Genomic DNA, 11,669 nt, shown 5'->3' with positions numbered 1-11,669 from the left:
GTGCAGGAAAGGAGAGGATTTTGTCACAAATTATCACACCTTTAGCTCCCTGAAGGCACAACATCACTTTGACAAGGGAAAACTTTTGCCTTCCACTTCGACAGCAGTGTTAAGGCTTAAAATGCAAATAACTCTGGTGACTAACATAATAAAAAAAAAAAAATGTAAATAACTCTGGGAAAAGCTAACACTTTGAAGGGATTCTTTGCAGATCATACTTTGATGGGGGGAAAAAGGGGAGGTATTTGGGCCCTGAACAGGGTAGAGGCACTGCAGAAGGAAAAGGTGACAGGTTCCTGAAGATGGACGTCCCCATTTTACATTTGCCCAGAGAGAACACAGAGACAGGTTTTTTTTTTATTTAAAGGGGGTAGGGTGGACATGTGGCAAAGCCAGTTAGGAGAAAGATGGGAGATTCCCTGTGGGAAAAATCATTCAAATCTATTCACCCATCTGATGGCTGCTGCTTATTTTATTTTTTCATCCAAGGGAAGTGGTATTGGACCGAGGTAGAGAAGACAGTGGTATACCAGAAATGACCTAAAGGGATGTCCTTTCTGCAGAAAGCTCTTAGACTCCATCATGCCTTTCATTTGGGTGCTACGACTGCACCCACACTTTGGGGGCTTTACTTGCTATCCTTACAATTACTAAAACAGATCAACTGCTGGAGGTTAACATTTGGTTATTAAGATGTGTGATCTGATAGTACAGAGAGTCACCTCCCACAAGTCTTTAAAATAAGGTTTGTGAGGAGCTCCATTTGTCAGCTTGTCATCTTTAAAAAAAAAAAAAAAACAGAGTAGAATATCAGCAATACTCTTCTAGTCATTAAAGACTAGACTCTGTCTTTATACCCTACGGCCTCTGGTATCTTAGTTCTTAAAATATTTAGTGATCCTTGCCTTGTAACTTTTGACACAAATATATAAATGATCATATTGGGTCAGGGTAACTCCCAATGACCCCAGTTTAGTTATTCCATGGATGGGCTCTGAACCTGCTAAATGTGTATATAAAACAGAGTGAACTGCTAATGTCTGTTTTTCTCAAAAGGGTGTTTCTGGTTTTTATCAGAGTCTCATAAGGGTCTGTGATCTAAAACAGGTTCTGAATCATTGCTTACATAGAGCTGATCTGCATTAATGAATGAGGCATAGTGAGAGGGTAAAAGAAATGGCACAGTCCGGTTTTACCACTGGAATCCAATACTCTCTTATACCCTGGGGTATCTCTAATCTTAAAATGCTCCTGGCTCTGAGGACCTTACAAAGGGCTGGCCATTTTGCTCTATTTGTAGGAACATAAGCAAGAGAAGTGCATTCCAGGCAAAGAAGGAAGGCTGCTCTGAGTGGCAGACCGGAGTTGGGGGCTGGGTTGCTCAAGTCATATCCACTCTAAGAAGCCCAGTCAACAAAATGACCCTATTTTCAGCTCCATTTGGGTCCAGAATTCTAAGGAGCTGTGATTCACCCAGTTTTTCCTAAGCAAATGGGACAATCACTAAACTAGATTGTTGCAGCTTACTTCCTCTTGCCTCTCTGGTTAATTCCACCAATTGTGGTTGAGAAATAAGTGTGTTAAGGAAAAACCAGAATCTAAGCATTAAAGAGAAATTATTCCACTTTCATCTGCTTTGCTCCTCTCTCTTCCTAACCCCAAACTGCTCTTACATACAAGATAATTTTTAAATTATAAGATTGGTATTAACACGTTATCAATAAAGCAAAACAATGACCAACTCATCAACCAACAGATGCTAGAATACTTATGCAAGTCCTGGAGTTAAGAGTCTTAAGTGTGGCTACCTTCCCAGAATTGGGAAGTAAACCCAATGCACACCCCCCGCCCCCCATCAGCTGAAAAGCTAAACCATAGCCATTTCCCCTAAAGTTCTGTTTCTGGGAGAATGAGATCCTCAAGAAAAACTGTCTCCTTGATGAGGCAATCAAGGTCAAATAAGAGAGATGACAATAACCTGCAAGCACTGTGATTCCTGTCCTAATTTCCCAGCACTAAAACAAGACAAAGAAACCCACTCAGCATAAAGCTTCTATATGCACCTTACTTGAAATCAACAAGAAACAGCTCACCTCACTGAGGATGTGTCTTTCTCTCTTCTCCCAGGCAAAAAGAAACTGTGGCCCAGAGATTTAGACATAGACATATATATCCACAGTTGTCTTGATCTCAGTAATACCAGGGAAGGCTTTACACCTCAACTCTCACAGCTTAACCCATCACTTAACCCCTTCCATGAGGGCTCCCTTAATCGCTCAGTTTACTTCCTATCTTGAAACAAACAAAAAATCCCATACAATCCCTACTACCCTCATCCCCAGAAAACAGCCCCTAGAAAATCTAGTTTGTACAGTTTGCACTTTGCATGCTCTCTTCAAAGACCCTGCACACAGATACACATAGACACAAAAAGACACAGTCAAGAGGAGAGGGGTCTGTTCAAGGGGATAAAGATTTTTTTCTTCTATGTGGGCCTGGGTTCCTTGGGGGGGTATAAGTCCATCTCTTAGCACTGTAGCATGATCTCTCATCTGAATATGTGTATGAGGAGGATGAAGGGAGTTGGAATAAGAGGGTGAAAATGTTCTTGTTTCTATTTTTCAGCAGGTGGGGGTAAGAAGTGTGGATGTATATTTGGATGATCAGGGAAAGGGTGATGGACCCACACAGGAATGAGGTCTGCCCCTCAGCTTTCATTTGAATAAAAAAAGGGGACTCTGGTGCCTGATCACTATCTCTTTCCTGTTTCTTCATTACTCTCTAACCCAGTGTTCACCAGTGTGTTTCATGAAGTCACCAGTTCTGTGGGATGTGAAATAGAAAGGACAGAGGTCAAATCCATTTAGGAAACACTGCATTAAAAGAGGCTTAACAATTCTCTGTACGAATAAGTTCTCAGAGCCTTCAACATGCTAATATGGTCTTTCTCTCTATATACAGAGAGGATATAATAGTTACAGTATACAAAGGTGTTACTCAAATATTTAACTGGTATGGCATAGGCTCCAACCACTTAGAATGGACCTCAGCCATAAACTGCTGATTCTCAAGTGGTACCCTTGAGAATGGGCTAGGGCTGAATATCAGCCCATGCAGTAAGCATTGTTTCCTAAAAGTTTTGCCCAAAGAACTCCATTTTATGTGGTATCTCACAGAACTGGTGAGAAATGTCTGGCCAGTGTTAGAACCTCATCTTTCGAGGGATGGAGCCAGGGCTTATGATTCTGGCCACTGGGGTGCAGGAGAGGGGCAGTTCTGGCAGAGACTCCTGGTAGCACCAGCTGCTGATAGATGTGACCACAGCTGCAGCAGAAACAGATTTCAAAAGACAGATGTCCCTCTGTCCCAGCTGCTCCGGGGACTTTGTCCCTGGTGGGTCAGCAGGTGTCTGTCCAGGTGATGTTTACGGCCAAAGCTCTTTTCACAGCGAGGGCACTGGAAGGGCTTCTCCCCAGTATGGGTCAGCCAGTGTCTCACCAGGTGGTGCCGTCGACCAAAACTCTTCCCACACTCAGTGCACACATGGCACTTTGGCACTGGTGGGGCACGCTGCCGTTTCCTAGCCCCTGGGCTCTCTCCAACCTCTTGGCCCTTGCAGGATTTGCCTTCCGCATGCACTCTCTGGTGGCTGGCCAGATGGGAGTTGCATCGGAAATTCTTGCCACACTCTGAGCACCTGCTGGGCTTGTCATGTAGGTGGGTTTTCTGGTGCCGGATCAGGTGGTGTCTTCGCCCGAAGCTCTTTTCACACTTGAGGCAGCTGTAGGGCCGCTCCCCAGTGTGTGTTTGCTGGTGCCTGGCAAGGTGGGAGCCCCACACAAACTGTTTCCCACATTGGGGGCATGTGTGTGGTCTTAATAGGGAATCCATCTCTGTGCTACATAGAAGGTTTGAGAAGCTATCTTCCTGAAGAAAAGGTGGGCCCAGGAGCATTCCTCTGGAGCCCCTGGGCATGGAATCCCAGCTCTCATCCTGTTCTGGGTTCCAGAGAACAGTATCTTCAGACACACTAGATAACATTCGGGGAGGTTCTGCTTCTAGTTCAGGGGTATCACCCTCGTGCTCACTTCCATCTCCTGTGGAGAAGGGAAAATACCAACCCCAAGAGGGGAGTCACAAGAGAGTACTCCGGGACCCAAGTCACATGTGAAGTTGTCTGATTCCTGTTAGGGCCTAAACCTCACCCCATAAAGGCTGGGAGAACAGACTCTAATGTTGTACAAGACAGGGCAAGAGGTGTAGAAGTTAAAAACCTAAGCTTAGGAGGCAGATTACCCAATTTTGAATCTCAGCTTTCCCACTTAACTTTTGTAAGCCTTCATTTCCTCTTCTGTAAAATGGGAATAATTATAAGATAGATATTATAAGATAGGTAGTATAATACCTGCACATAGTGAGCACTTAGTAAATGGTTTATGCTATTGTTGTTATTTATTTATTTATTTATTACAATTACTTCCATCTTCCTGACTAAGCATAGATGGAGAGAGTTAAGAAATGTGCTGGAGTACCTGGGTGGCTCAGTCAGTTAAGCGACTGCCTCCGGCTCAGGTCATGATCTCAGGGTCCTGGGATAGAGCACTGCATCGGGCTCCCTGCTCAGCGGGAGGCCTGCTTCTCCCTCTCCCACTCCCCCTGCTTGTGTTCCCTCTCTCAATGTCTCTCTCTCTGTCAAATAAAAAAATAAAATCTTTAAAAAAAAAAAAAAAGAAAAGAAATGTGCTGCAATCCTTCCTGGCTAAGCGACCACCTGTCAGCAATACTAGAGACACTCCGGAAAGCATCTCCACAATGGGTGGGAGGTTGAACAATAACATCAACAGTAACAACAACAACTAACATTTACTGAGTGCTTATTATGTGCCTGGTACTGTTCTACTCTGTTAACATATTGAAATATCACAATAATTTACCGATGAGGAACCCAAACAGGGGTTACTTTTCCAAGGTTCCCAGGTGTGGGCCTGGATTCAAATCCACAAAGTTTGGTTCTAGAGCCTGCCTTCTAAACCTTTCTGCTACACTGTCTTGCCTTTGAAGAAAAAGATCTGTAAACTTTTTGACTCTGTAACTCACTGAGCAGAGAAGGGATTAGATGGACACGTAACAATGACATTCCAAGAGGGTTGAAAGCAGTGGCTGAAAGTCTATTCTAGGTGCTTACCTGTATATGTGACCCTCAGGATGTCCCTCTCCTCCAAGTCCTGAGGGTCAGGAACCCATTGTTCTTCCCCTCCTTCTAGTTGAGAAAGCATGTCCAGTTTGGGAATTGGAAATCCTGCCCATGGGAAAGGAAAACAGAGATGTCAGTGAGTTCAACTGTAATTCTATTTCCAAAAAAAAGCTGTTTCCTAGATTACTCCTTGGAACTGAAGATAAAAGAAGGCCAGATACAGGCCTTTCTCCCGTCCCCATTTCTGTTAAGTCCCTCTTCTTTCTCTTAGAAAATCATATTCTCTTACCTAGCATGTCTGTTTCCTTCCACTCAAATTTCAAATACTTCCAGACCAACTGTCCTTAACTTCACTTAATTAGCCCTACCACAGCTGTCCTACCCCCACTCCCATCTTACCTAGATGGCTTGCTGAGTTTCCAAGGACTCAGTTCTATCACTTAAATGTCCTTCTCTCTGCTTTGTAAGAACCTCCCAATTCCCAACCAAGAAGAGCCTAAAGTTCTCTTCTCCACAATTCAGCATTATTTTGCTCTTGTTTTTAAGAAATGACACCTCATTTCCATTCTCTCTGGATTAGTCCTAATGCTCTTTCTCTGGTGAAAGCTTAGACAGATTTCCAGCCAAGGAAAGAACCCTAGATGGACACTATCCAATAACTCTGGAGCAGATGGCTCCATCCTCCCAGAATAATAATCTTTTAAAAGTGGCTAGGGAAGATCATGCTTACTTAGAGAGACCACTATCCCACAGTTTTCCTGCATGACATATTCTCCATAAAAGTCTGTCTGAGAAGGGTCCAGGCTCCGCCACTCCTCCTGAGAGAAGCACAACGACACATCCTTGATGGTTACCAGGCCCTGAAACAAAATGTAGCATCATCTGTCAGTAATTGTTCCTTAAGGAAAATGTGATCCCAGTGTAAAAGGCTGAAGTAGTAGAGGAGAGGGCATGACAGCATCTAGAGAAAGAACTCCCCAGAGGTCCCTGGGTAAAGCATATAGTTTTGATGAAAGATAAATGAGCAGATGGGCAAAAGTATGGTCAGTGAGTGAGTGAGTGAGGATAATGTCTCTCGAGGAGTTTCCCACTGGGACCATGGGAAGTTGGAGGCACCATGAACTCACTGCTCCCTCTGTTTAACTACAGGTGTCTGCCCAGTCTTTTTCACTTGCCTTATTCTTTTCATTGCAGAAATTGGGTACTCGCCCCTTCTTCCACCACTTGACCTTTCCTTTTCTATCAGCACAAAATCATTTAGATAAAACATTCTTTCTTGCCCTGCGCCCATCATGCCATATCCTTATCTTTTGAGACAGCATAGTATAGTGGTTAGGAGCCCAGATTCTTGAGCCAAATGACTCCTAGCTCTGCCACTTATTAGCAGTTTGTCCTTACACAAGTGCCTTAATCTCTTCCTACTCTATTTTCTCATCTGTAAAATGGGCCTAATTGGGTTTCTCTCAGGGTTACATGGGTTAATATATATAAAGCATTCAGAGAACTGCAAACATGGTAAGCACTCTGGGAGTGTAGCTACTACTACTATTATTATCTTTCCCTGGGTCTCCCAGTGCCTTCTGAATCTAAACCTATTTTCTCTCTCTGGCTCTGCCCCTCTTTACTTCTATCTTCTCTTCTTTTCTATAAATTCTCCATTATCAACCCAGTCCTGCCTACTTTATGTTCTTTCAAGCTTCCTTCAGGTCCTCTTTTCCTAATCTTTCCAGATTTTTTTCTTAAAGGACATTAATAAAGTGTTCTTAAAAAAATCTCTCTAGGGATGGCATAGCGATCCATTAGAAACAACTTAACCTCTACGAATTCCCCTCTTCTTGTCATGCCTCCACTCATTTTTTCAAGGGTATTATAAGCCCTGTGGAAAGGTAATCTGTTCAGTTATAAGGTGAAGATACCATTAGTGATCATGTGAGATAACAAATCAACAGGCTGATGCTGAGGCTAGAAAGGCAGCAGTGATGAGACCCTGGGAGAGGCCAAGGGAAGCAGATAGCCCACCTGTGATCCTGCCGCAAGAAGTGCAGCTGCCATCTCCCAATCTCCGGTGCTCCCCTCCTGGGGAATGGCAGGAACCCAGGGAGCTGACTGAGCTGGAGAGGAGAAAGAGGAACCACTAGAAATGGACCATCCACCTTCCCCAGTGAGAGCCTGGGCCCCATGTTAGAGGAGCTTAAGGGTCATATTTTCCTATATCTTTGCCCATTGGTAAAACTCAAATGCATACACATAGTGGAAGAGACATTCACTCAAAATGTTCTACAAGGCTATTAGGTGGTTTTTAGTAGAGCTTATATGTCAGCCATCTCCACTAGGCTAGCTGTGCTTTGAATTTATATTATTTGAATATAATTTTCACCTAGTAAAGTGCATCTTACTGGGTGTGTTCTCAACAGTAATCGGAGTTGTTGTCACTTCCTTTGTCTCCCACATTCAATACCACTAACCATGCACTTGCAGCATGTGGAGGTAGTGATCATGCAAGAAATGGGAGAAGCCCAGTTTTATGGTTTACAGAATCCAGGAGCTCCTTATATGCCTGTGACCAGGGCCCAGGAAGCCAGGAAGAATGGACTAGTCCAGGTACTGGTTACTGTACTCAAACACGCATACACCCTGTAGGCTCTCACCCTTCTCCTGAAGGGACTGTGGCTCCTCTTCAAGGTCACAGCATAGGTGTTCCAGTGGCCCTGGTGCTGTTCTCCATGGCCCCTCTTCTTGGCTTCCCCTTTCCACCTGAGGCTCTGCTCCATCCAGCTGGACATTCATTGACTCCCATCCTGTCCCCAGGACTGCAGTCTGTTCTGAAAGCATTTTTGCTGCAAACCCAAATTGTGACCTGGAACAAATTCATTATAAGATGTGCCCATTAAAAATGGAAAGGGGTGATATTCCTAAGGGAGTTATGGAGAACAGCCTCAGGGATAAAAAGATGAAACTGGGTAAGAGGAGCTTGATAGCAGATGAACTTTAAAAGCTTGGTGTGTTCCAATCAACTGAGCCTGGGCCAAGCTTCTTGGAGGAACTCAGAAGTGAGCAGGTGCTAAACAGCAAAGTCACTAACAGTTATTTTGGGGACCTCATTGCAGAAACAGAATATCCCTGACAGCTGGAAGAACTTCATTAAAACAAACAAGCAAACAAACAAAAACAATCCTGGAAATTCAAAAGCTATTCATTTAATTTCAACAAATACAATGAAGTAAGCAATCTGGACACATGTAGGATGGGATGTGCACTGATTTACACTCAACAAAAATGGATGTAATCACATATAAGATTTTCTGCCACAAATCCCATTCTCATCAATTAGTTCAGAATGATTACTACAGGTAGAAGACCCAGCCAAAGGTAGGTGTGTGTGTGTGTGTGTGTGTGTAAGGAGCCACGCCTCCTTTATAAGACTGAACCAAATGACACCTCACTTAAGCCTCAACAAAGAGACATAACCTGTCACTCTGATGCAGAAAATGAGAATCTGATGCAGAAAATGAGAACTGGTAGTAAATGTGGTGGAAAGACCAATAACTCAGAAAGCAGGTATAAAAATCCAAAACAACTGTAACAGATAGGAGAAATTGGTCAGTGAGGAATTGATTCTAATTGAAAAAAAGAACACAAAGGGTTTGAACCAGAGTGAATAAAGGGGAAATAGTTGATGCTAACATGACCTCAGTGGGTGAATTAACAATCCTGTGAGTTGAGACATAGGAAATAACCTGAGACATAAGAAAGAACCAGTCAGATCTCATTAGCAAAATATATTCAGTTTTAAAGAAGGGTATGAAGAAGCCAGAATATGTTTCATCAGAAGAAACAAAAGTGGAGAAAGGGATGGGAAATATGGCCATTGGGAAAAGTTAAAAACAATAGACATAGTTTTCTTCTGTCTAGGGAAAAAAGCTGATGAATGATGCTACCAAGAAAGAGAAATGGTTTCTGTCTCTGTATAGATCTATTCTTTTGATTGCAAGAGAAGAGATTCAGGTTAGATAAAGATATTCTTTCTTTTTTTTTTTAAACAGATTTTATTTATTTATTTTAGAGAGAGAGAGAGAAAGAGAGAGAGAGTGCGCATAAGAGGGGGAAGGGCAGAGGGAGAAGCTGAGCAGGGGCTCAATCCCAGGACCCTGGGATCACGACTTGAGTCCAAGGCAGACACTTAACCAACTGAGCCACCCAGGCAAAAATTCTTAACAATAATCCTGTAGTGCACAAGACCAGGTTGTGGGCTTTTCTTCTCCCTGGACATTTTAGGAGTCAGAACAGGTCTCATGTGTTGTGACAAGGGCTTCCCTGACTTCTGGCAGAGAAACAGTCTATGAGACTGCAGAGTCCTTTCTGCTTGGCAACATTTGTGTGTGTGTGTGTGTGTGTGTGTGATTATTATTCAGTACTCCAGCAGTCAGGGCCAGTGAAAGGCTTCCAAAAACAGGTCAGAACCTTGGTTAACTATCCTGGCTCACTCATATCCATTCAGTAACATTTGCAGGAACCCAGAAGCCCAGGACAGGTAATGACAGATGTCAAGTTGTTTATTTTCTTGCCTAACTGTCTTTGACAAAAGAGGTAGGTGGCAACCCTAAGACCAATGCACAGGAAGGCAACAAATTACCCTTTCATCTCAGAAGTCCAAAGAAGTCTCAGGGCCTCATGGGAACATCCTGGACTGATTCCCAGCTTAGGAGGTTTCCTTTTCAGAGACTTCTCATGAGAAAGGAAAATTCCCAATAAAGCAATAAAGGGAAACTTCCATTTTAACTCTCTCTTCTGAATTCCAGCCCCTGTATTTGCCTTATTTTTAACATATAAGGCACCAATTCCCTCTCTTCACTGGAGGTCTTGTTTCTCAAGCTCCCTTTGAACATCCTCCCTCAGGGTTTACCTACAGCTAATACCTGGACCCCTGTCTCAAACTCATTTCTCCATCTCTCCAGCACAGTCCCTTGATGGGAAGCCTCTTTCTGCAGAGCCTCCTGGGCTAGCGGTGAGCCTCTCCAGACCACTGACAGAAAACCTGTGGAAGCGCTGGTAAAAATCTCAGCAACAAGGGGGTGGGTACTTATCCTCACACTGCATTTCCTCCGATGTTCACTCTCTCAGAGCCAGCACCTGGGCAGTTAAGGGTGTCAGCCCTAACCAGGTTTCTCCTGGCTCCAGAATGTTCCCAGGCCTGCTGGAGTCTGGGTTCTAGGGCTCCCACTTCCCACTTTTCCTCACATACCCGAGGGTCAGGGCACCTGCTGAAGGAAGTTTTTGCAGCGGGCGCTGTTGGACAGGGAAAGGAGGGTGTAGGGGGAGGAGCAGCCCAAGGGCACAGGGACGAGTCGCGCTCTGTCAGAGAACCCTGCCCTCTGCCCCGGGTGGGGCAGGAGCGGGACGGGCGCCTGCTCCGGAGTAAGGTTGCTTCTCCCCTCCTTCTTGTCACAGTGCCCCTGGAGAGGGTCAGATTTCAGAGAATCCGAGAGGCAGAGCTGGGGCAGGGGAAGTGAGCTCAGAAAACAGGTTTCCCGTGAACGGAGGCAAGAGCAAGTCAAGAGAAAGGAGCCACGGGGTAACCTGTGCGCGAGTGACAGCGGCGGGAACCCGCGGGGCCTGACAGCGACGCCGGAGACCGGGAAGCCAGGGCGAGGGGCGGGCACAGAATGTCAGTGGGGCCGACCCCCCGGTTAAGGCAGCGACCCGGAGGCCGCGTCGATCCTCCTCCCCGCCCCATGGGTGACTGGGCCCCCACCCGCCGCCCCGGGAAGCCTGGCGTCCTTCCCTCCAGCCGCGACTGCCTGCGGCCCGGCCCCACTCACCCCGGTCGGCTTGGCCTGCGGCCCGAGCCTCCCTCCTGGGCGCCGCCTGCCCCTCCCCTCCGCCCTCCGCTTCGTCGGAGCCGGCGGCCGCGGAGCCAGCGACGGGCGGAGACGGCGGCCGGGCGGGCGCGGGCGCGGGCGCGGGCGGGGCGGACACAGGAAATCCCCGCCCGCTTCCGGGGCTCGGCGGCAGCGGCGGCGGCGGCGGCGACGTGGGGGAGGGGGTGTGGGGGTGAGGGGGTGGGCGGGCTGCGGCCCCCACGTCCCCCGCGCCCGGGCCCGCGGAGCCCCGGATCTCGGCGCACGCCCGCCTGAGGACGCCGCGGGCCCAGGCATCGGGGTCCCGCCTAGGGTGGCCGCCCGCCCGCGCCCGCTCCCTGACTGACCATTTTCGGTCCCGGCCCCTCGGCCTCCCACGGGGTTCTTTGCACACGGGATCATTAATTACCCCGACATTTAATAACCGCGCGTTATATGCCAGACAATCGCTGTGAGAGCGAATTCTCCGGCAACAGTCCGGAATTCCTCGAAAAGCTTGACTGACTTCTAGGTTTCAAGACAGCAAGGATAGGGGGCTTGAGAGAGCACTGAGGAGGAGTCACTCGTTCCGCTTGAGAGATAGTCAGGTTGACTTCACCGAGACTGTGCTCTCAAGC

At 46.4% G+C, this 11,669-nt stretch overlaps 1 protein-coding gene across 1 annotated transcript; it reads right to left on the bottom strand.

The window, feature by feature from the left end:
* Positions 1-344: 344 nt before the first annotated feature.
* On the bottom strand, positions 345-11,134 carry ZNF641 (zinc finger protein 641). Its single transcript, XM_035002774.1, has 6 exons — positions 11,014-11,134; positions 7,843-8,051; positions 7,214-7,305; positions 5,925-6,054; positions 5,186-5,299; positions 345-4,097 (listed from the first exon to the last, which is right to left on the bottom strand). The coding sequence occupies exons 2-6, from the start codon at positions 8,024-8,026 to the stop codon at positions 3,343-3,345; spliced, it is 1,275 nt and encodes a 424-aa protein (XP_034858665.1). The 5' UTR covers positions 8,027-8,051; positions 11,014-11,134; the 3' UTR covers positions 345-3,342.
* Between the last annotated feature and the right edge of the window lie 535 nt (positions 11,135-11,669).

The sequence above is a fragment of the Mirounga leonina genome, unplaced genomic scaffold (genome assembly GCF_011800145.1).
Source record: "Mirounga leonina isolate KUSES-001 unplaced genomic scaffold, KU_Mleo_1.0 Mir_126, whole genome shotgun sequence".
Lineage (NCBI taxonomy): Eukaryota > Metazoa > Chordata > Mammalia > Carnivora > Phocidae > Mirounga > Mirounga leonina.
Note: the sequence above shows the minus strand (reverse complement) of the source record. Positions and strands in the feature narration are given on the sequence as shown.

Coding starts and splice junctions, on each gene's coding strand:
- ZNF641 (XM_035002774.1), bottom strand. CDS start 8,026: ATGCTTTCAGAACAGACTGCAGTCCTGGGGACAGGATGGGAGTCAATG. Junction 5,300..5,924: donor TGGGATAGTGGTCTCTCTAA/GTAAGCATGATC, acceptor TCCCATGGGCAG/GATTTCCAATTCCCAAACTG. Junction 4,098..5,185: donor CCTGAGGGTCACATATACAG/GTAAGCACCTAG, acceptor CCTTCTCCACAG/GAGATGGAAGTGAGCACGAG.